The sequence below is a fragment of the Neoarius graeffei genome, chromosome 17 (assembly GCF_027579695.1).
Source record: "Neoarius graeffei isolate fNeoGra1 chromosome 17, fNeoGra1.pri, whole genome shotgun sequence".
Classification (NCBI taxonomy): Eukaryota; Metazoa; Chordata; class Actinopteri; order Siluriformes; family Ariidae; genus Neoarius; species Neoarius graeffei.
The window spans coordinates 50,132,267-50,158,011 of NC_083585.1; the positions used below are offsets into that span (position 1 = coordinate 50,132,267).

Sequence of the window (25,745 nt, forward strand, 5' to 3'; positions counted from 1 at the left end):
TTAGTTTGTTCCTGAACATGACGTATGAAGAGCTCATTCTCTTTGTCAGGGAGTGCGAAGTTTTCTGTCAGAGATGGTTGGAAGATGGATGTAAGGTATGTTTATTAATACAAGTCAAGACAGGTAAACAATCTAGAACGGCAGGCAAAATCATAAAACAGTGAAACGGACAATCGGTCGAGTGAAGCACAAACAGGCTATCGTAGACTCGGCAGAATCAAAGACGAGAAACAGGAAGTCAGGGCTCAAGAAACCAAACAAGGAAATAAGGCTCGGTAATGTGTCAGCAGTGCAATACTTCACAAAGTAAGTGCGTTTTCACAGTTTTTATACAGGCGCACTGATTGCGCCTTAATCCTGTGCAGGTGTGAGTAATTTACGGCATGCACGCGAGAGTCCGCTTGGCGTGCGTGCTGTCTGGATCGTGCCTGAGAGTCTATCTAATGCACGTGCCAAGGCATGCAGGTGTTGACACTCTTGCATGAAATTAGTATAAAAATGAATGTAGATATAAATATTTTATGCCAAATTATTATGGCATGTTACAAAAAATAAAGAAAAAAATCAGTCCTCATCTCCAGATTACGAGTCCTGATGCAGTTAATGCATGAGTCAGAGTCATCAGTGCTGAAGTCCAAGTCAAGTCACAAGTCCTTAAAATTAGGGCACGAGTCAGACTCGAGTCCGAGTCCTGGACTTGAGTACTACAAGCCTGGATGATGATGATATAGGTACTATGTAAAGAATAAAATGTTACTTTGTTTGGAAATTATAGAAAACTCATAAACAATCGGTTGGTGATTTGGGACAGAAGGTTGCCAGCAAGAGTGAAAGGGAAAGTGTATAAGACAGTAGTAAGAGCAGCGATGTTGTATGTTTTGGAGACAGTGGCACTGACAGACAGGAGACTGAACTGAACTGGAGGTAACAGAGTTGAAGATGTTGAGATTCTCATTGGGAATGACAAAGTTGGACAGGATTAGAAATGAGTATATTAGAGGGACAGGACATGTAGGACAGAGACAAAGTGACAGAGGTGAGATTGAGATGGTGTGGACACATACAGAGGAGAGATCCAGGGTATATTGGGAAAAGAATGCTGGAGATGGAGTTGCCAGGTAGAAGGAAAAGAGGAAGCACAAAGATGAGATGTATGGATGTGGTGAAGGAGGACATGAGGATGGTGGGGGCTACAGAAAAACAGGAACAGCCAAAAGATGATGATAAACGGCCAGTTGGTGTAATTCCTAACCAAAAGACAATGCATTTCGTCTGTTCATAATTATGCCGTGTGCCATGACGTGGCATCCACGGTCTGTCGCCCACAATTCAGTTAAATCGTATCTCCTCTGTCAGTTCTCCACGGATTTCCGTTCTGATTGTTTTGTTTGAAAGAACTCATCATTCCACATAAGTTGCTTGTTGTTTTGTCAAAGTTTTTGCTAACGAGTTAGTAATTAGGCCAAATTAACAACAATTTTCCAGGCCTCTCACTTGTATCTCCTCTCTTATTTCTCATCCGATTCCAGTTGTGATCGATGTTTTGAGTAGATCTTCCCTTGAGGAACAAAATTTGGTTGTTTGCTTGTTGATTTTCCTGTTGTAAATAATTTTACAACTTTGTTTATTTTCAGTTAAATCATATCTCCTCCAGGCAGCACAGTGGTGTAGTGGTTAGCACTGTCACCTCACAGCAAGAAGGTCCTAGGTTCGAGCCCAGCGGCTGGCGAGGGCCTTTCTGTGTGGAGTTTGCATGTTCTCCCCATGTCTGTTGCCCCTTTTCCACCAAAGCAGTTCCAGGGCTGGTTCGGGGCCAGTGCTTAGTTTGGAACCGGGTTTTCTGTTTCCACTGACAAAGAGCTGGCTCTGGGGCCAGAAAAACCGGTTCCAGGCTAGCACCAACTCTTTGCTGGGCCAGAGGAAAGAACCGCTTATGTCAGCGGGGGGCGGAGTTGTTAAGACCAACAACAATCGCAAGACCACGAAAGGTCGCCATTTTTAAGCGCCGAGAAGCAGCAGCTGTACAAACGCAAAGTCGTCCATTATTGTTACTGTTGTTGCTGCTTCTTCTTCTCCGTGTTGTTGTTGCTTCGATATTCGCGCCAAGGTTTATGCAAACGCAACGACGTAACTGATGTATACAGCGACGTAATGACGTGGCTCCCCTTAGCACCACGAGCTATGGAAAAGCAAACTGGTTCTCAGCTGGCTTGCAAGTTGAACGAGTTGTGAACCAGCACCAGCACTGACCCCGAACCAGCCCTGGAACTGATTTGGTGGAAAAGGGGTATGTGTGGGTTTCCTCCGGGTGCTCCGGTTTCCCCCACAATCCAAAGACATGCAGGTTAGGCTAATTGGTGGCTCTAAATTGACCGTAGGTGTGAATGTGAGTGTGAATGGTTGTTTGTCTCCATGTGTCAGCCCTGTGATGACCTGGCGACTTGTCCAGGGTGTACCCCGCCTCTCGCCCATAGTCAGATGGGATAGGATCCAGCTTGCCTGCGACCCTGTAGAACAGGATAAGCGGCTACAGATAATGGATAGATGGATGGACGGATGGATGGATATCTCCTCCCTCAGTTCTCACTGGATTTCCGTTCTGTTTGTTTTATTTGAAAGAACTAGTCCTTCTGCACAAAACTTGGTCCTTTGTCAATTTTTTGATAACAAATAAGTAATTAGGTCGACTTAATATATTTTCTTCTGACTAGAATTGTATCTCCTCTCTCATTTATCACGCGAATTCAGTTCTGATCAATGTTTTGGGTCGATCTTCCCTCGGGGAACAAAATTTAGTCCTTTGTTGATTTTCTTGTTGTAAACAATTTGTCATGGAGGTTGGTCCTGTCTCACATTGTCACATTTCAGCTCTGTTTGATGTTTTGCTAGTCATGGTTGTTTTGATGGCAGGCCAGATGAGCTCCTACAGCCTTGATGTTCTGGTTGCATTACATTTAATGCAGAATGTCTACAAACAAATTTAATTCTGGTCATCACTGAAATTGGACCAGCTTTAAACAGTCATTCGCCCATCAGACTTTGCCTCCTTATCTATTTCTTTCTTTCTGCATGCATGGATGTAATATTATTTATTTTTAGGCTACATCAAATTATGGCAAATGGCATGCCCACCATTGAAATCCATGTGAGTTAGCTGTTACTATAGGAACAATAAATAAATAAATAAAATTTTTTGGACAATATGTACACTGTATGGCCAAAAGTTAGCAGACATCTGACCTGACCTCACATGGTTCTTCCCCAAACTGTTGTCATAAAGTTAGAAGCTCACAATTATTCAGACTGTCCTTGCATGTTGTAGTATTACAGTTTCTCTTCACTGGAAATAAGAGACCCAAACCTGTTCCAGGATGACAGTGCTGCTCACAAAGCAAGGTTCATGAAGACATGCGTTGCTGATGGAGTGGAAGAACTCGAGTGTCCTGCACAGAGCCCTGACCTCAATTCCAATCAACTCCTTTGGGAAGAACTGGAACGCTGAGTGCACCCCAGGCCTCCTTACCCAACGTTAGTGTTTGACCTCAGTCATACTCTTGTGGTTGAATGGACAAATCCCCACAGCCATGCGATATAATCTGCCCAGAAGAGTGGAGATTATTATAACAGTAAAGGGAACTAAATCCCGAATGGCATGTTCAGCAAGCACAGATGTGTGTGACGCTCAAGTGTCTATATACTTTTGGCCATGCTATAGTGGATAATCTTATTTTAATTTTATCACCATCTCAGAACAGAGAATTTAGCAGTGTCATGGTATAATTAAATAATATCAGCTGGCATTGAGTGGTATATCAGATATATTCCATTCAGCTAGCGTGATACAAGTCAAAGACGAATAGCTGAATGAAATGTATCTGATATGCCATGAAAAAAGCCAGCCAATATTAATATTACCTCGCCTGAGACGGAGTCCACCAGGGGGCAAGGTTTTCGGTGGGGTTACTTTTGTTTTTTTGTTAACGATATTACAGGAAAACGGCTGGACCAATCTTCATGAAACTTTCAGGATAGATGGGCATTGGTCTCAAATAGAACCTCCAACATTTTGAGGGTCATCCAGTCAAGGTCACCAAAAAGGTCAAAATTGTTTTTGTTGTCGCTACTGCCTCATATACCGGTGCTAGTCACTGTCATCGTGCTGTAAGAATTTAACAATCGCTCACTGCGCATACACGTGTTCTGATTAAAATGGCCGGTGAGTGAATAAAATTCAGTTCATCATTTGAAATGAATGGACTAGACTTAAGAAATTGCTTTCAGACATGTTTATGCTTATTACAGAGGGAAAGTGCGTTCCACTGAGCTCTAGCGCCGGGCCATTTCTGGGAAATAAGAGTTTGGGTCATGGCGACAGCGTGTGTATGTCAACCTCGGTTTGGAGGTTTCAGTTTCGAAAACTGTGAGAGGTAAAATAGAATAATATAAAGTACAGACACTTGGTATATTTTACTTCTGTGATTTTTTTTTTTTTTTTCATATTTGGATCGCTTCATTTCTGTGGCTACTGCCTCATGGAGTAAATATATATGATAATTTACTGTATGGACATGGTATCAAAAAATTATTTTATTTATAAACAGTAGCCACATGTACCCATAGGGTACCTATTTTTTTTTTTTTTTTTTTGCGATATCTTTCTTCATATTCATCAAAAGTGCTACCGGGTGAGTTTTGTTTTGCCTGGCAGCACGTTGTTGTTGTTTATTATTATTATTATTATTATTATTATTATTATTATTATTATTATACATACATACATACATACATACATACACATTCCTTTCGGGTGTTCAACACGTCTTTCTTTTTAAAAATTCTCTCAAAACGTTCCATATTTAACGACGCAAACCTGGCGACCATGTTTGTTTACAAATTGTTACATTTGCTCACTAGCGCGGAAGTTTTAGGTCTTTGATGTGTAACGTCATGTTGTCTTGACAACCATGCAAGATCATAAACCATATTCAACGCTCATTCTGTATTGGGTAGAGTGACGTAATACATGTGGGATAAGCGATATGCTAACAATATTGCATGCTGTCAAACCAAATGAATGAAACCCGCTAGAAGGGAATAGAACACGTTTTTATTCCATTGAAAAAGTGTCCTGTGTATATATAATAATTAAATAATATTGCCTGGCATTGAGTGGTATATCAGATATATTCCGTTCAGCTCGCATGATATTGAATGAGTCAAAGACGAGTAGCTAAATGGCGTATATCTGATATACCACGAAAGAAAAGCCAGCCAACATTATTATTATTATTATTATTATTATTATTATTATTATATGTACACACTCTTCATATCAGCATTCTCGAAGACCAGTGCAAGCTTACCTGCGACTTGGTGCTGTTAGCACAGCAGTGTAGTTACCTTCCAGCCGGTGTAGTGCTAGCGCAGACTAATGCTAGCGCAGTCAAGCCTATTATTATTATTATTATTATTATTATTATTATTATTATTATTATTTCCCTGTGTAATTGACTTTAGTTACTTTTCAAATCAACATTGACAACTACACACAATGGAGCGTCCTAGCAGCCAAAATTCTCTCAAAATGTTCTGCTTTTAATGAAACAAACCTCGCAGCCATGTTTGTTTACAAACTGTCACAGTCACTCGCTAGCGTGGAAGCTTTACATCTCCGATGTGTCTCTCTTCCAGTTTTTCGATGCCCGTTGGTATGTTTTTCTCTTGTAAATATGCATGAAGAATATGTAATGAAGTTTTGGTAGCCTTTCGGGTGTTTAACATGTCCTTAGTTTTAGTTTATTTATTTAGTGCTTAAACCTAGCACTGGATTAGCCTTGTCTTCTTTATTTCCCGGCCGACAAAGAAATGATTGTGTGCATGCACAACAGAAAAGTTTTGTCATTGGATCTTTGCATGAACTCCGATGTGTGACGTTATGTTGTCTTGACAACGTGCAATATTATAACAATATTGCACGCTCATTCTCCATTGGGGAGAGTGGCGTAATACATGGAGGATAAGCGATATGATAACGATATTGCATGCCATCAATAAACCAACGAGAAGGGAACAGAATACATGTTTTTATTCCATGGAAAAAGTGGCCTGTATGTATAATAATAATGAATAACTGTCATATAACTATAATGAATAACCTGTTGTGCTTCAGTACAAGTCAAGTGGATTTTTATTGTAATTCCTTTATCTAGCTGGTATTCAATGGAACGAAGTGCGGTTTCTCTCGAACTATGGTGCAACTGAGAACAGTATGCCAGATTATGTAAAGTGCAAATACAGAGGACAATAAACATGTTGAACAATAAATGTACATGACAACAGAACAGGGTTGTTTCTCGCTGATTTGACAATTAATTAAATATTCAATACATAATCATATTAGTTAATTATGAAATGAAACCAATATCAACAGCATTTTTATACAACCTTTTTACAAATAATAAAACTTTTATAAAAATCTTATCCATTCTTTTTCAGTAGTTTATGGTCAGGTGGAATGGCAGCTAGAGAAGAGCAGGTTTTTCTTCCACCCTGTTGTTCCTCCACGAAAGGACATGAGGTCTCTTGACTGTATTGTATCCTTATGACATGACATTTTCTGATTCATGCTGTTTCTTTTCTGCTCCACTGGCTACTGGATAGTGAGGGCGAGAGTGAGGGCAAGAGAGCGAGAGAGAGAGATGGTGAGGGCGAGACAGCGAGAGCGAGAAAGAAAGAATGACTAGGTCCTGAATTTATTTGGCTGTGGTTATAGATCATCTCAGTACATACCAACTCTCCTGAATGCCTAAGATATCACGTTCATGTCTCACCATTCTATTTTTAACCAGACAACCAAAACCCCTTTGATGATATCCAGAATGTGATTATACAATCCCATATCCATCTATTGCATGATGGTGTGACATGGACCAGACCAGACTGGGCCTTGGATCCATTTTATTCCCATCCTGACTGCTTTATTTTATGTTGTTTACCTTTCTTACTTTGATGGTGTTAGCTCTGATTTGTTCACTAGGGATCTGGATTTCTGCTTTGTAACAATATCTAAGTGCTATACAAATTAAAAAAAAAAATTGTAGTCGCCCTCATGCTGGTGCTGCCTTGTGTGTGGGTGAAGGTGAGGAAAAGAAACCCATGGGCTTCCCTGAAGCTCTAGAGTCTAATTAAGTCAGGATCTGTTGCTCAGCTCTGGCAGTGAATCGAATTAGGAATGATGTCGTCTCCTCTGGCCATGAATAAATTTTTCTCTTATTCTTAGAGACCACAAATATGACATCGCTAAATGAGTACTTGTTGTGGATGAGTCAAGGCCTCTGCCTTTGGTCATGTCTTCTACCTGTTAGGCAAACTCGCTCCTGATTCCCCACTTAATGATGGCACGGAAAAGAAAACAGTGATGTGAGGAGCTGCTGATGAGGTCATTTTGTTTCCATGACAACTGAACCCCCTCAGTTTATTTACATGATTGATGGGAAAATTAGATGAATTTTAAAATGAATTTTTCAAATAATATTTGTATAAAAAATGGCCCATATACCAATTACTTTGCTGATAATTGCAATAAACTGAATGTGGTCATATAACTGCTAATAAAGCACTTCAGTTCAATTTTATTTGTGTAGCTCTCGGCATGTAACAATACATCACGTCATGATCAATCCATCCATTATCCATAACCACTTATCCTGTGCAGGGTCGCGGGCGAGCTGGAGCCTATCCCAGCTGACTATGGTCGAGAGGCGGGGTACACCCTGGACAAGTCACCAGGTCATCACAGGGCCGACACATAGAGACAAACAACCATTCACATTCACACCTACGGTCAATTTAGAGCCACCAATTAGCCTAACCTGCATGTCTTTGGACTGTGGGGGAAACCAGAGTAAACTCACACAGACACAGGGAGAACATGCAAACTCCACACAGAAAGGCCCCTGTCGGCCACTCGGCTCGAACCCTGAACCTTCTTGCTGTGAGGCGACAGTGCTAACCACTACACCACCATGCCACCTATAATGATAAATTGTAATACAAATTTATGATGAGTCGAATGGATGAAATAAAAAAATAAATCGTGATTATTATCGGGTGGCACAGTCTCTCTCCTAGCTGTGATTTCATTGTTTAGATAGCAGTTAAATTATAATAGCAGGAATACACATGACTTCACCCTAGGTGGAAGTAATACAGTTTTAATGCCATAAAAAATCTAAAATGGGAAAGAGCTATTGAGCGATTGCTTGTACAGATATATTTTACAAGAAATCCGAGGTCTCTTTTTACTAACACTAAAGAAAAGATAATCAAATGGAGGTACAAATGTTCATTAAAATGTTAAGAAACGGCCTGTTTGTTATTAACATTTTTAATTTTTAAAAAAAGGAATATTTTATTTCATAGGTTTTTTTTTTTTTTTTTTGCGGTCTGGTTTCCATCAAATCGTGCGCTCTGATTGGCTTGTGAGCGGTCCAGAATCCTACGATACGGACCCCGTTTATGGACCTCTGGCGACTTGCTTGTTCAAAACAACAACAAACATAGTAGCAATTTTTTGTCAACATTTATTTTTGCATTTCTCAGTATAATAGCATTCATTTTACAGCATGGATAGTGATAACGGCAGTGTTCACAGCGAAAGCGAATTTTACTACCCTGATGAAGAAGAAATAAAAGAAAGCATTTCCGGAGAAAGACGAAAACCTGTAATTTGCTAATGCCGAGCAAAAACATGGCTGAATCCTGAATGACTCCTGTTTGTATAAATAGGGGACTACATAGGCAGCAAAATGTAGTTTTTTTTTTCCTGCCATGGAAATGCACTTGTATACCGAGGAGGAAGCCATTTGCATTACAGCTGTGAATGAGGATTCAAAATAGCATTAATTTTACAGCATGGATAGCGATAACGACAGTGTTCACAGTGAAAGCGAGTTTTACTACCCTGAGGAAGAAGAAATAAAAGAAAATATTTCAGGAGAAAGCTAAAAACCTCTAACTTCCTAACAGTTTGATCTCATTAGTTAATGAGGCCCATTTTGGACCATGTTATCCTAATACATAATATTACGTTAGGTAAAAACTTTAAACCAGTACAATCTCTTCTTCAAAGTTTCACCAAATGGCTTTATTTCTGCAGTATAAAGGTCATAATACTGTATAACTTTGGTCGAGCAAAAACATGGCTGAATCCTGAATGACTCAATTTTGTATAAATAGGGGACTACATAGGTGGCAAAATGTAGTTTTTTTCCTACCATGGAAGTGCACTTGTATACTGAGGAGGAAGCCATTTGCATTACAGCCGTGAATGAGGATTCAGAATGGCGGCTCGGCTTGGTTTTCCCTTTCGGGCGCTCTCGTTTTCTGTTAGAATTTTGTAAAGAAAAAATAAATATATTATTTACCAGCTTAAGGTCGGTCTGTATGGTGAAATACTGTGACCTCGGCCTTGAATACTGACCTCGGCCCAGAGGGCCTCAGTCAATACTTTCAAGACTTCGGTCACGGTATTTCACGATACGGACCTCCCAGCTGATAAATAACATATATTTTACTCAAGCCTTTACAAATATGGGTAAATAATTATTTTTGGTTATTAAGAAAGTGAAACAATTTTTTTTTATTTGTTGATAAAGAATAAGAAATATATGTTGCTTTTTAGTAATAAGGTTTATTTATTTATTCATTCATTTATTTTCAAAAATATCAAGGGGAAATTGAATCGTGAAGCCAATTCCATTAATCGCATTGAGTTATGAACAGATAGATAGATAGATAGATAGATAGATAGATAGATAGATAGATAGATAGATAGATAGATAGATAGATAGATAGATAGATAGATAGAATTTTTAACAACATATAGTGTCTTAAAGCAGGGTGGCATGGTGGTGTAGTGGTTAGCACGGTTGCCTCACAGCAAGAATGTTCTGGGTTCGAGCCTGGTGGCCGATGGGGGCCTTTCTGTGTGAAGTTTGCATGTTCTCCCCATGTCTGCATGGGTTTCTTCTGGGTGCTCTGGTTTTGCCCACAGTTCAAAGACATGCGGTTAGGTTAACTGGCTACTCTAAATTGTCCATAAGGAGGGAAAGTAATCTCATCGCCCCCTACTGGATGTGTTCCAACCTCTATGGCAAAATGAATGGGAATAGCTTTTCAAAAAATTACATTTTGGGTTACACTTCAAAGTTAAGTCAATGGCTTCCATATGTTGTGCATGTCGGGCAGCTCTATCAATCCTGGTGATCATACTTTATTTTTTCCACCGATTTTGAATTGTTTTGAATGTTTTTTAATAAGCTGATCATAGACTACACGGAACCGACGTTGTGTATGTGACGTCGCCGCAAGTCTAGCGCCTTTCCAAATCTGTAGCAGGAAGCGGCCGGTGAGTAGCCTACATCAACATGCCGATTTGTATAGCGTGGTTGGTGGAGTATTTCTGTACCAATAAGAAATGCATCCCTCGTGGGGATAACCATTACAGATCAGGGCATGTAGTCAACTGCCGGTGGTTGCAGTCTGGCGCAAAACATAACATGATCAAAATAGACAGATCTTCCCGGTCATGGGATAGCTAAGCCTACTGCTGGCGTAATATGAGCGACTCTGACTAGACAGTTTTGTTGTCCATTTCTGACAGGTTAGGCGCAATTTCGATCTTTTAAAAGACAGCAAAATTTCACCTGATACTTTCACAGTTAGTGGATAATCCCAACATATACAACATATTTTTTTGGGGTGTGCAAGTTCCACATCATAACTTGATGGGATTTTTTTTTAAAATCGTGTCTATGGGATTTTCAGTAGTATGGCCCTCAGCTTAGGAACGCTACCACTAGGATCGCTGTGTTTCACTTTCCCTCCCTATAGGTGTTAATGGTTGTTTCCCAGGCCCAGAAATGGGAGGGTTGTGGCAGGAAGGGCATCCAGTGTAAAACTATGCTCTAATTAATATGATGTGGATCAGTAAGTTCAACATGGAACCCAACCTGGCCACAGTGCTGGACAAGGCAGAAAAAGATGATGATAGATGTCTCAAAGCAGATTTCCAGACCCCCCCCCATCCCCAATAAATGAAATAATTATTTTTAAAAAATGGGGACAATGACAAGGACGAACTCCCTGACAAACTTTCTGTTCAGTTTCAGTTTTTAATAATAATAATCTTCCAGATTTTCAGTGTGGTCTAAGTACTACAGTGCCTTGCAAAAGTATTCATACCCCTTGAACTTTTTCACATTTTTCCACCTTACAGCCATGAACTTAAAAGTTTTTTTTTTATTGAGATTTTATATGATAGACCAATACAGAGTAGCACATAATTGTGAAGTGAAACAAAAATGATAAATGGTCTTCAAAATGTTCAACAAATAAAAATCTAAAAAATGTGATGTGCATTAGTATTCAGCCCCCCTGCGTCAATACTTTGTAGAGCCACCTTTTGCTGCAATTACAGCTGCAAGTCTTTTGTGGTATGTCTCTACCAGCTTTGCACATCTAGACACTGAAATTTTTGCCCATTCTTCTTTGCAAAATAGCTCAAGCTCAGCCAGATTGGATGGAGAGCGTCTGTGAACAGCAATTTTCAAGTCTTGCCACAGATGCTCAATGGGATTTAGGTCTGGACTTCGACTAGGCCATTCTAACACATGAATATTCTTTGAGCTAAACCATTCCATTGTAGCTCTGGCTGTATGTTTAGGGTCATTGTCTTGCTGGAAGGTGAATCTCCTTCCCAGTCTCAAGTCTTTTGCAGCCTCCAACAGGTTTTCTTCCAGGATTGCCCTGTATTTAGCTCCATCCATCTTCCCAGCAACTCTGCCCAGCTTCCCTGTCCCTGCTGAAGAAAAGCATCCCCATAGCATGATGCTGCCACCACCATGTTTCACAGTGGGGATGGTGTGTGCAGGGTGATGAGCAGTGTTAGTTTTCCGCCACACATAGCGCTTTGCATTTAGGCCAAAATGTTCAACTTTGGTCTCATCTGACCAAAGCACCTTCTTCCACATGTTTGCTGTGTCCCCTACGTGGCTTCTCGCAAACTGCAAATGAGACTTCTAATGCCTGTCTTTCAACAATGGCTTTCTTCTTGCCACTCTTCCAAAAAGGCCAGATTTGTGGAGTGTACGACTTATAGTTGTCCTGTGCACAGATTCTCCCACCTGAGCTGTGGATTTCTGCAGCTCCTCCAGAGTGATCATGGGCCACTTGGCTGCTTCTCTGACCAGTGCTCTCCTTGCTCGCTCTGTCAGTTTAGGTGGACGGCCATGTCTTGGTAGGTTTGCAGTTGTGCCATACTTTTTCCAATTTTGAATGATGGATTGAACAGTGCTTCATGAGATGTTCAGAGCTTGGGATATTTTTTTATAACCTAACCCTGCTTTAAACTTCTCCAGAACTTTATCCCTGACCTGTCTGGTGAGTTCTTTGGTCTTCATGATGCTGTTTGTTCTTCAGTGTTCTCTAACAAACCACTGAGGCCTTCACAGAACAAGTGTATTTATGCTGAGATTAAATTACACACAGTAGGACTCTATGAACTAATTAGATGACTTCTGAAGGCAATTGATTGCACTGGATTGTGTTTAGAGGTATCAGAGTACAGGGGGCTGAATACTAATGCACACCACATTTTTCAGATTTTTATTTGTTTAAAATTTTGAAGACCGTTTATTATTTTCGTTTCACTTCACAATTATGTGCTACTCTGTGTTGGTCTATCACATAAAATCTCAATAAAAAACTTTTAAGTTCCTGGTTGTAAGGTGGAAAAATGTGAAAAGTTCAAGGGGTATGAATACTTTTGCAAGGCAATGTGTGTTGAAAGGACGTTCAGTATGAGCAGATTATGAATAAGTATCCTGTGCATGGAACAGTCTCTATGATTACAGCAGCAGTTCCTGGGTACAACTCTACAATGTTGATCCCATGATCAGTTACATGTTCAAACTAAATAACCAAAAACGTCCCTGTTCCAGATATGTTTTGAGGACACATTCATTCAAGTCTCGAAAGGTGGAAATGTGGAGCCACCACTGTTGTATTTTTTTTTCTTTTTTCTTCCCGAGACCACGAGTGCTAAAATGAGCTGAATACCTATCGCTTTCATCTCAAGGCTGTGATCATGTTTTGCATTTTAACAGCTTTGATTCATGACCACACCTGGATGATTCAGCTTTTTTCCCCTGTAAGAATACACCAGGATCGACCGTGCTTGTGGATAAATGTGGAACTGTGCTCCGAGTTCAGAAATTGTTCACAGAGCAGTAGCCATAAATCACAAGCTCCCTTGTGGGTTTTTCTCATTAACTACTAAGAGTGCAATGCAAGAACGGAAAGTGCCGAGCACCTCTGGGAGTCTTTCAGATCTCTTTTTTTGTTGCCCAATATGTCCGTGATCAGGGGCTCGGGAAGGCAAGGAACCTTGTGGGTCTCCTGCACAAACTGAAGTGGCAAAGTTTGTAATCAAATAAAGGGCTTAATGTCCTAAATGAGGCAAACACTCAACTATGGCAACCCCTGCCCCAGCCTTTAAAACCACACAATTAGGGGAGCTAATGACAGAGTGGCTCACAGTTTATTAAGCCAAACAAGCTTAATCCACTCTTAATGCATTGATCTTTTGGAAATATAATTGAAGTACAAAACATAAAGAACATGCTTTCATATATGAGATCCTTAATTAGGTCTCAGTATTGCCACGAAGAAACAGTATACTCGTGCTTCTTATTCTTCTCATCTTTCTCCCACTAGCTTTCCCAATTTTGCGTCGTGTCATTCAGCAGGTTTTAATCACTGTTTCTTCGATGTGTGGGATTTGCTTCTCCAAAGGAATGGTGTGCAGTGCTTGTCTAATTAGGATGTGTTGTTTACTTCCTGCTTCTTTTCTACACTGCTGAGTCAATAATGCCTTGTCTGCTTTTCCTCCCGTTTTGTTTTCTCAGGTCCGAGAGACTGACAGACTTCCCCATGAAAGACAGCTCGGTGAGTATTCAAGAGCTTCTGTCGATTTTCACATAATTTTAATGAAATCAGATATTTTCTTTGGTTTATGTGATCCAAATTTGCATATTTTTAATTTTTATTTGATGGTTGATATGAAACAAATCGATGCCCAACTTATAACTAGCTTTAATGTATGACAGGACGTGAGATTCTTCCTTATCATGGCACTTTTTTTTTTTATCCATTCCTACTCAATATTTTGTTGCTCAAGAGTTTAAAACCCCCCCTTTTTTTTTTTTTTAAATAAGACATTTAAATTTTATCATTTTTGTATTATAGATCAGTGAAGACCAGGCATTTTACTAATAAGTATGTAATATAAAAATATGAAAACTATTAAATATTCCATTTAGGTTCTTGTACAGGTCTGGGACATCTGAAAACGTGTGGAATTTTTATTTTTTGGGGGGGGCTCCTGGGCTCCCCAACAGGCCCTGCGATAACCTGCCGACTTGTCCGGGGTGTACCCTACATCTTGCCCATAGTCAGTTGGGATAGGCTCCAGCTTGCTTGCAACCCTGTAGAACAGGATAAGCAGCAACAGATAATGGATGGATGGAAGGGCTCCCCAACAGTTGTGAACTGTCATTCAGTTTTACGCCACTGTCATAAATAGGGGCTTTTCACTGACGTCATCGATTTTTGTTTATCACATGACATGGCCGTGACAGTTAATAATGAAAATCGAGACAACTGCAGTCAGTACAAACTTTCTGAAACAATTCAAAATTTATTTTATACCAGCAGATCTCATTACATCCAAAAGCTGAAACATGCAAGCATCACAGATCCATATAATTTACCCACAAATATATTTATTCCATTTGAAAAGTGTTTAGCAAACCAGCTACCGGATTTGAGACACTATGTGAAAATTAGTGTCTCAAATCCACATAAAATTATGTGAAAATCGACAGAAGCTGAACTATTTGGCGATCCTGAACTATTGAGTATTTAGGACTTCTAAATACACCGGAGATGCTAAAGGCAGACAAAAGTACAGATGCCTATTAATATTCCAAGGCAGGTTTTGTGCTGGAATGTTATGGGAAATTCCTGATAAAGAAAAATACCTTATTATGACCAAGGGAAGCTCAAACATGGATTTCTAATAGTAATAAACAAGCCAGGGCCTAGATCTAGCATATTTTATGGTGTTTAGCCGAGTCTACATTATCAGTAGAGAACAAACATGCTGTTAGTTGAGCCAAGCATTAGATCTAATAAAATATATCACATTCAAAGCCCAGGTCCAGATCTACATTTTAACATTTATACATTTGCCGTTTGACATGTTTTTTGTAGTACAGTAGAGCTGCTAAGTATGACACCTTTGTATATGTACCAGTAGACTCGACTGAGTAGTGCCAGAACATGCAACCTGTTAAAAGCTTTACCATCTAGACCAAAGTTCTGTCCATGTTATGCTAACTTGCAGGCTTGTTGAATGTTAACTTGAGCATGTCAAGGTTAGATTCTGATCTAAGGGATTTGTATAAATTAATAGCCTTGAGCTAGAAAAAGTGTTAGGAGAAATAACAGATGCACAGAGCTTTCATACGAACCTGTCCTAAAATGTTCTCCACACGCACAGGAATGTTTTTCTTCCTGTTTAACTGCAACTCACCATTTTTCTCATCTTTTTGGATTCACCAGAAAGTTAAACCAGGCTTGCCAAGTCCCAGGCAAGCCATGGGACTTGCCAAAGTTAAACCAGGCTTATCTCCATGTCTGTTATTACATCCAGAAGCACTCCAGGTCTCTGGCATTGTTCTTTTAGATGGAACTTCTCCAAGTTTATTTGTAGACATTTACTGAATTGGACTTACGATCACTCACGTACACTTGTGCCGGTTGTTGTTAAACACAAAGCTCGTCCAGATAAACAAATCTGCAGTTACGATGATGTCACCACCACCAATATGGCACCACTACAAACCTGACAAGAGAAGACCATCCACCAAAACTCTCAGACCGGGCAAGGAGGGCATGAATCAGAGATGCAACAAAGACACCAAAGATAACACTGAAGGAGCTGCAAAGATCCACAGCGGAGATGGGAGTGGAGTATCTGTGCATAGGTCCACTTTAAGCTGTACATTCCACAGAGTGGGGCTTTATGGAAGAGTAGCCAGAAAAAAAGCCATTGCTTACGAAAACACATTTGGAGTTGCCCTAAAGCATGTGGCAGACTCCCCAAACACATGGGAGAAGATTCTGTGGTCAAATGAGACTAAAATTGATCTTTTTGGCAATCATGGGAAATGCCATGTGTGGCGCAAACCCAACACCCTGAGAACACCATTCCAACAGTGAAGCATGGTGGTGGCAGCGTCATGCTGTGGGGATATTTTTCATCTGCAGGGACAGGAAAGCTGGTCAGGACTGAAGGAAAGATGGATGGCACTAAATACAGGTGGAGGAAAACCTATTTGGGTCACCCAGAGGTTTGAGACTGGGACGAAGGTTCACGTTCCAGCAGGACAAGGACCCTAAACATACTGCTAAAGCTACATTGGAGTGGTTTAAAGGGAAACATTTAAATGTCTTGGAATGACCTAATCAAAACCCAGACCTCAATCCAATATAGAATCTGTGGCATAACTTGAAGATTGCTATACACCAACACAACCCATCTAACTTGAAAGAGTTGGAGCAGCTTTGCCTTGAAGAATGGGCAAAAATCTCAATGTCTATATGTGCTAATCTACTGTAATAGAGACATACCCCAAGAGACTTGCAGCTGTAATTGCAGCAAAATGTGGCTCTACAAAGTATTGACTTTGGGGGGTTGAATACCTATGCACACTCCAGATTTCTGTTTTTTCATCTTAGTTATTGTTTGTGTCACAATAAAACAAGAATTGTCACCTTTGAAGTGGTAGGCATGTTGTGTAAATCAAATGGTGCTAACACTCCAGAAATCCATTTTAATTCCAGCTTGTAATGCGACAAAACAGGACAAACACCAAGGGGGATGAATACTTTTGCAAGACACTGTACAGAGAGGACACTTTTTCAATGGAATAAAAACATGTATTCTATTCCTTTCTAGCAGGTTTCGTTCATTTGGTTTGATAGCATGCAATATTGTTAGCATATAGCTTATCCTACTGTAGTACTTAGAGCGGGTGGGTGGAGCACAGAAGTACGGCAGGCCAGAACTGAGTTACAAAAACTCTTTATTGTGACACTTTTCAGTCGTCCACAAACTCTCAGCCACACAGACACGCACACACACATCAGTTGTCTGGTTGGGGAGAGAACTCCTGTCCTCTGCTCTCTCTCTCCTTTTATAGGGCACAGTCACTGGGGAAGACATGCAAACACAGGTTAACTAACATCAGGTGTCGTGATTCTGCCACTTACCTTCCCTGACTCTGCCCTCCGTTTACAGACTGACACTTGACCATGCCCCCGCTGCCACATACCCCCACCGCCCGACTCAGGCCGGGGAGCCATCCGGCCTGCAGCCGACCCCCCCCCACGGGAGAGAAAGTCTGCCACGACCATCTGCACCCCCGGCCTGTGGATCACCTTGAACTTAAACGGCTGGAGTGCCAGATATCAACGGGTGATCCGCGTGTTGGCATCCTTCATGCGGTGGAGCCACTGGAGGGGCGCATGGTCCGAACAGAGGGTGAAAGGGCATCCCAGTAGGTAGTAGCGGAGGGCGAGGACCGCCCACTTGATGGCAAGGCACTCTTCCTCTATAGTGCTATAGCGGCCCTCCTGCACCAACAGCTTTCTGCTGATGTACAGCACAGGACAATCCTCCCCCTCCACCTCCTGGGACAAAGCAGCCCCCTGTCCGACGCGTTCGTCTGCAAAACAAAGGGGAGAGTGAAGTCAGGGGAGTATAACAGTGGCCCCCCGCACAGTGCAGCCTTTACCTCTGAGAAAGCCTGCTGGCATTGCTCCATCCACTGGACTGGATCTGGTGCCCCCTTTTTAGTGAGATCAGTCAGCGGGCTGGTGACGTCCGAATAATTAGGTATAAACCTACGATAGTAGCCAGCCAGCCCCAGGAACTCTCACACCCCCTTTTTGGTCTTGGGCCTCGGGCAGGCCGCAATCGCTACTGTCTTATTAATTTGGGGATGCACCTGCCCATTGCCCAAGTGGAAGCCCAGATACTGTACTTCCACCCGCCCAATCGCACACTTCTTCGGGTTGGCTGTGAGACCCGCTCGCCTCGGCGACCTAAGGACGGCCCTTAGATGTTGCAAATGCCGCGACCAGTCATTACTATAGATTATAATGTCATCCAGGTATGCGGCCGTGTAGGTGGCGTGGGGGCGGAGGACCCTATCCATAAGCCGCTGGAACGTAGCGGGCGCCCCAAACAGCCCAAAAGGAAGTGTGACAAACTGGTGTAAGCCAAACGGTGTGGAAAAGGCTGTTTTCTCTCGGGATAATGGAGTCAAGGGGACCTGCCAATATCCCTTTGTCAAATCCAGTGTCGAATAAAACCTAGCCGTGCCTAGTCGATCAAGCAACTCATCAATACAAGGCATTGGGTATGCATCGAATTTAGACACCGCGTTTACTTTTCTATAGTCCACACAGAACCGGACCGACCCATCGGCCTTGGGGACCAAGACCACTGGGCTGCTCCAGTCACTGTGGGACTCCTTGACGATGCCTATGTCGAGCATGGCCTCGAGTTCTTCCCGAACCACCTTTTTCTTGTGTTCAGGGAGCCTGTAAGGGTGGCTGCGCACTACCACCCCCGGGGGTGTCTCAATGTGGTGCTCTATGAGGCGGGTTCGGCCAGGCAGGGGTGAGAACATGTCTGAAAATTTGGCTTGCAACTGGGCAACCTCCGTGAGTTAGGTCAAGGAGAGGTGGTCTCCACAGGGGACCGGAGTGGTAGTCAATGTTCCCTTTTGAACCTCCGGCCCCAGCTCCGCCTTCTCTGGACCCAACGACACCAACGCCACGGGGACCTCCTCGTTCCAAAGTTTTTGCAGATTGAGGTGGTAAATCTGTACCGCCCCACCCCTGTCCGTTCACCTCACCTCATAGTCAACGTCCCCAACTCGCCGTGTGACCTCAAAGGGTTCTTGCCACTTGGCGATCAATTTGGAGCTCGACATGGGCAACAGCACGAGTACTTTATCTCCCGGTGTGAACTCCCTAAGGCGTGTACCCCAGTCGTACAGGCGGACTTGCCATTCTTGGGCCTGCTGCAAATTCTCCTGGGTTAGGTGTGTGAGTGTGTGGAGTTTTGCGCACAGGTCAATAGCGTATTGGATTTCATTTTTGCTCGTTGAAGGTCCCTCCTCCCAATTTTCCCGCAGAATATCTAGAATGCCCCGCGGTTTACACCCATATAATAATACGAATGGGGAGAACCCTGTGGAGGCTTGTGGGACCTCTCGCACTGCGAATAACAGGGGTTCGAGCCATTTATCCCAGTTGCGTGCGTCCTTGCTTACGAATTTTTTAATCATATTTTTGAGGGTGCGATTAAACCGTTCGACTAAACCGTCTGTTTGTGGGTGATAAACGCTGGTGTGGATCGGCTTAATTCCCAGTAACCCATACGGTTCGCTCAGTGTGCGTGACATAAACGTAGTGCCTTGATCAGTCAGAATCTCTTTGGGGATTCTGACTCGGGAGATGACATGGAAGAGCACTTCCGCAATACTGCGTGCTGAGATATTGCGAAGAGGCACTGCTTCCTGGTATCACGTTGCATAGTCCACCAGAACTAAAACTAAGTGATACCCTCGTGTTGACCGATCTAATGGCCCGACGAGATCCATCCCAATTCTTTTGAATGGGGTCTCGATTAATGGTAGAGGGCGCAAAGGCGCTTTTGGAATGGCCGTTGGATTTACTGACTGGCATTTGCGGCACGCCGTACACCACCTACGGACATCACTGTGAATCCCTGGCCAATAGAACCGGGCCATTATTCGGGCTAGTGTCTTATCCTGCCCCAAGTGTCCAGCCATGGGATTAAAGTGAGCCACCTGGAATACTGTACCAATTCCCGGCGGCTCTTTGGGATCAAAAGTTGTGTAATAGTTTCCTTAGTCTGAGTGTCCTGCGTCACTCGGTATAATCTATCCTTCATAATGGAGAAATAGGGGAAGGACGGGGTGGCGTTTGGCTGGAGCATTGACCATCGATTACTCTCACTTGGTCAAACGCATGCCGCAGAGTCTCGTCTCGCGACTGCTGTAACGGGAAATCCACGAGGGATTCCCTGAGAGAGGGAGGAGAAGCCTGCTGCTCTTCACTCTGACGTGGTGATGACGTAGACAGCTCTGTGACAGCTGCCACACCGGGACCTCCCCCTGCTAAACGATGGCAGGACCCACTCTTCACTAAATGACTCATTAACTCCCGAAATCCCGGCCAATCAGTCCCCAAAATTATCGAGTGGGTAAGGCGAGGATTAACCGCCGCCTTTACACTAAATTTTTCCCCTCGAAATAGAATGTGGACCGACACTAAAGGGTAGTTGTGAACATCCCCGTGCACACACAACACCTTCACCAATTGTGCTCCCCCCAATGCCTCATCTTGCACCAGGCTTTCGTGGATTGAGGTCTGATTACAGCCAGAGTCCACCAAAGCCTGATATGTATCCCCTTGGACACTCACTGGTATGCGATACGCTCCGGTCCGATCGAGGGCAGTTCCTGGTGCATCGGGGATCCGGACCACCGTGCCCACCTCCCTGGCCGAGCACTGATGCTGGAGGTGCCCCGGCTCCCCGCAGCGCCAGCAAACCGGCCCAGGCTCTCTCTCTCTGCACCGGCGCTCTGGGGCTCACTCTCCTGAGGAGGGGGGAGAGACAAACACGGAAGCGGGAAACGGGAGGGCACCGCGGGTGCGGTGGGCCAGCTGGGGTGGAGCCAGCCCCCGCCTCTGCAGTGGGGGAACGGGGCGAGGATGAGACACAGAAGGGGAGTGGGAGAGAGAGAGAGAAGAGGAGATCTGCGATCCTGCCATGGGAACAGCCGCCAAATGATCCTCTGCCAACTCAATGGCCTGATCCAGCGACGCCGGGCGATGGCACTGGACCCACTCCGCGGTCCCTTCAGGAAGTCAGGCGATGAACTGCTCCAGTGCCACCAGGTCGACGATTCCCTCGGCATCGCGGTTGTCAGCCCTCAGCCACCGCTGGCAGGCGTCCTGGAGTTGCTGGACAAACGCCAACGGGCGGCTGACCTCCTCAAGGCATAGAGCGCAGAAGCACTGGCGTTGTTGTTCTGGGTTGCGCCCCACACGCTGGAGGATGGCCCGGCGCAGGTCTGCGTAGACCAGCCGGCTGTCGGCAGGGAGCTGTAGCGTGGCCAGCTGCGCCTCACCCATTAGCAGGGGGAGGAGGTGCGCCGCACGCTCTTCCACCGGCCAGCCCCAGGCCTCTGCTGCTTGCTCGAAGAGCGCTAGGAAGGCCTCGGGGTCATCGTGCGGGCCCATCTTCGTTAGGGTGAGGTGGGGAGGGCCTGTGGAGGTGGTGGATCCCTCCAACATGAGGAGGTGCTGGAACGCCTGACGAGCTTCCTGTTTCGCCAGCACCAGGGCCTCGAACCTTTGCGCTTGCTCCTTTTGGAGGTCGACCAGCGCCTGGTGCTGGCTCTGTTGGGCCATGGCGAGGGCATGGATCAGGTCTGCGAAGGGGGAGGACTCCATGGGGCTGTTCTTCTCTGTGCTCCTGTCCCGGGTTTCGGCACCACTGTAGTACTTAGAGCGGGTGGGTGGAGCACAGAAGTACGGCAGGCCAGAACTGCGTTACAAAAACTCTTTATTGTGACACTTTTCAGTCATCCACAAACTCCCAGCCACACAGACACTTGCGCGTGCGCACACACATCAGTTGTCTGTTTGGGGCAAGAGCTCCTGTCCTCTGCTCGCTCTCTCTCCTTTTATAGGGCGCGGTCACTGGGCAAGACACACAAACACAGGTTAACTAACATCAGGTGTAGTGATTCTGCCGCTTACCTTCCCTGACTCCGCCCTCCGTTCACAGACTGACACTTGACCACGCCCCCGCTGCTACAACTACATATACGACGTCACTCTACCCAATGGAGAATGAGCATTGAATATGGTTTACGATCTTGCATGGTTGTCAAGACAACATGACGTCACACGTCAGAGATGTAAAACTTGCGTGCTAGCGAGTGACTGTGACAATTTGTTATCAAACATGGCCGCCAGGTTTGCTTTGTTAAATACAGAAGATTTTGAGAGTATTTTGAAACAGAAAGACGCGTTGGACACCTGAAAGGAATGCGTATGTATAATAATAATAATATTGGCTGGCTTTTTTTTTCATGGTATATCAGATATATTCCATTCAGCAACTCGTCTTCGGCTCATTCAGTATCATGCTAGCTGAATGGAATGTAACACAAGATAAAACTTTATTAATCCTGAGGGAAATTCTTGTTCCAGAAGTCGCTCCAGAACAATACAGTACAAGTTAAAATATAACAATACAAGTTGGAGGGGAAAAAAACAAAACTGTACGTAATAAGAACCTGTGCAAGAAATAAATGCCTAAAAACAGTGCCTAATAGAAATACTGTAAGTTACATCAGGGGAATAGAAAATGCAAAAACCTGTGCCTCGGTGGTGAGCATTCTAACAGTAGAAATAAGGTAAGTTATGTAAGAGACTAACCTAATGGTGAAAGTAAATATTGCACATATGCTGGGGAAAACAATACTGTACATGGTGTTGTGAAAAGCATTATTGCACATGACCACTCAGAATATTGCACGTGATATAGGGATTATTGTCGTGATTGATCAGCTGTCCATCTTGCAGAAGGGGGAGGAGTTATACAGTTTGATGGCCACTGGTAGGAAAGATCTCCTGTGGCGTTCTGTGTTGTTCCTCGGCAGCCTCAGTCTCCCACTGAAGGTGCTCTGATGTGACACCATAGTATCATGCAGGGGGTTGGAGGGATTGTCCATAATATTGAGAAGTTTCCTCAGCATCCTCCTCTTTGACACCTCCACCAATGACTCCAGTTCCACTCCCAGGATAGACCCAGCTTTCTTGATGAGCTTGTTGAGTCTGTTGGCATTAGCTGCTTTCACCCTGCTGCCCCAGCACACCACAGCATTGAAAATGACGCTGGCCACCACAGAGTGATAAAATGTCTGTAGCACGATTCTGGAGACATTGAAAGATCTGAGTCTTTTAGATTAGACTAGACTAGACTAGACTTTATTGATCCCTTTGGGAGGGTTCCCTCAGGGAAATTAAGGTTCCAGCAGCATCATTACAGATAAACAGAGAAAAGAAATAGAGGAAAACTTCTCGATAAATTAAAATAAATTAAGTATTTACATATAAAAATATAAAAAGAATAAGATTTGAGGAAGGGGGGGGGCAGCAGGAGAGATATTGCACATTGTCCAGTATTGCTTATTGTCAGGCTAGGCTACTGCTCCTTCCCATCCTCTGTCCTCCTGTTACTACCCCCCCCCCCCCCCCCCCCCCCCAGAGAGGAGTTGTACAGTCTGATGGCATGAGGGACAAAGGAGTTTTTGAGTCTGTTCGTCCTGCACTTGGGAAGGAGCATTCTGTCACTGAACAGGCTCCTCCGGTTGCTGATGACAGTGTGCAGAGGGTGACTAGCATCGTCCATGATGTTCAATAGTTTGTCCCTAGACCTCTTCTCTGCCACCATCACCAGAGAGTCCAGCTTCATGCCGACCACAGAGCCGGCCCGCCTGATCAGTTTGTCCAGCCTGGATGTGTCCTTCTTGGATGTGCTGCTGCCCCCCCCCTCCCCTCAGCACACCACAGTGTAAAACAGGACACTGGCAACCACAGACGGATAGAACATCCACAGGAGTTTCCTGCAGATGTTAAAGGACCTTCTGAGGAAATACAGGCGGCTCTGACCTTATACTATATCAGAATACAGTATATATCTGACCTTATATCCATCCATCCATCATCTGTAGCCTCTTATCCTGTTCTACAGGGTCACAGGCAAGCTGGAGCCTATCCCAGCTGACTATGGGCGAGAGGCGGGGTACACCCTGGACAAGTCGCCAGGTCATCACAGGGCTGACACATAGAGACAAACAACCATTTATACTCCCATTCACACCTACGGTCAATTTAGAGACACCAATTAGCCTAACCTGCATGTCTTTGGACTGTGGGGGGAAACTGGAGCACCCGGAGGAAACCCACACAGACACGGGGAGAACATGCAAGCTCCACACAGAAAGGCCCGCGCCGGCCACTGGGCTTGAACCCAGAACCTTCTTGCTGTGAGGTGACAGTGTTAACCACTACCACCCTGAATAAATAAATATATATATATATATATATATATATATATATATATATATATATATATATATATATATGCGTGCACATGCACGCTCTACCACTCAACGCCAGCCGCTATTATTTAAATATTTGCTGTCTTCAGAAACACCCTTAATTTTTCCACCAACAGTGTCACATTTTCAAAGTACATTTCATGGTTTTGCTTTTCATGACATTTAATAGTAGCAGGAAAACTAGAAACATAGAAAGTCTGGACAGTTTGAAAAAGTCTTTCGAAAAGTCATTTTCATGAAGGCAAGTCAGTAACTACGTCTGCTCCATAAACTCAAATAACTGGGTGGCACGATGGTATAGTGGTTAGTACTGTCACCTCACAGCAAGAAGGTTCTGGGTTCAAGCCCGATGGTCGACAGGAGCCTTTCTGCGTGGAGTTTGCATGTTGTCTGCGTGGGTTTCGTCTGGGTGTTTCGGTGTCCCTCATAGTCCAAAGACATTCACTTAGGTTAACATGGGACGGCCTTGGGCTGAAGTGCCCCAGAGTGGCGGTGCACACGTACGCAGCAGCTTTGCTCTCCTATGATGAACTAAAATTTCGTTGTGCAGTGATGATCAAGGCGTTCTATTCTATTCTAAAATTGTGATGATAATAAAAAGAAGTCCTGCTTTTTTATTTTCCATTTTTCCTTCACTCTCAGAAAATAAAGTATGTTATTGTACCTTTAGGGGTACAATGGCTTGTCACTGGGACAGCTCCCTCTAAGGTACTTTATTTGTACCCTTTATATACTGCTTCAGAACATATATGTACCTTCTTGGCCCTAAAAAGGTACACATAATTACCGAGAGGTCCAATAATGATCCCTAGGGGGTATATTAGTGTAGACCGTACCTTGGGAGACAGAAATGGACTCCTACTGTGCCCCTATTTCTGACAGTGTTGAGAAATATGATAATTGAATAAACAGAGTCCACAGTACAGAAAGCAAGATCTGTATGATAATAAAGATTCCTGATATAATTTTTTCATCTCATTTCTTCATAGTTCTTAACTGTAGACAACAATGGACCAGATTCTGTGTGCTTGAGCAATATATATCTTTTTTTCCCTCTCAAAGTATATTGTATCGATGCAAATGGGGGCTAGCATGAGTCTAAGTGGACAAAGCAGCTCATCAGGGCTTAATTTTTTTCCCATTTAATTTCCCTACTGCAGAAGCCCATGGAGCCCAGGAGAGTGTAATTACGAGAGTAAGTGAAAAGACACAGGAAGAGGAAAATGAGAAAGATGAGAGAGGATAAACTGTTTGTCATGGCATCAGTGATGGTTTTAATTATGCATGGACATGAAATTGAATTTTGTAAATGAGGAGAGCATGTTTGTCTCATTTCTCTTCTGCTTGATTAAAAGTGATGGCTGATCTTCAAAACTTTTCATG

The 25,745-nt window shown here is 43.5% G+C and overlaps 1 protein-coding gene across 1 annotated transcript in view; it reads left to right on the forward strand.

Moving 5' to 3' along the window:
• b3glcta (beta 3-glucosyltransferase a) overlaps positions 1–25,745 on the forward strand; it is a 456,351-nt gene that overhangs the window by 115,431 nt on the left and 315,175 nt on the right. The window contains exon 4 of the mRNA XM_060943556.1: positions 13,968–14,007. Coding sequence (XP_060799539.1) covers positions 13,968–14,007 — 40 coding nt within the window. The remainder of the gene's footprint in view (positions 1–13,967; positions 14,008–25,745) is intronic.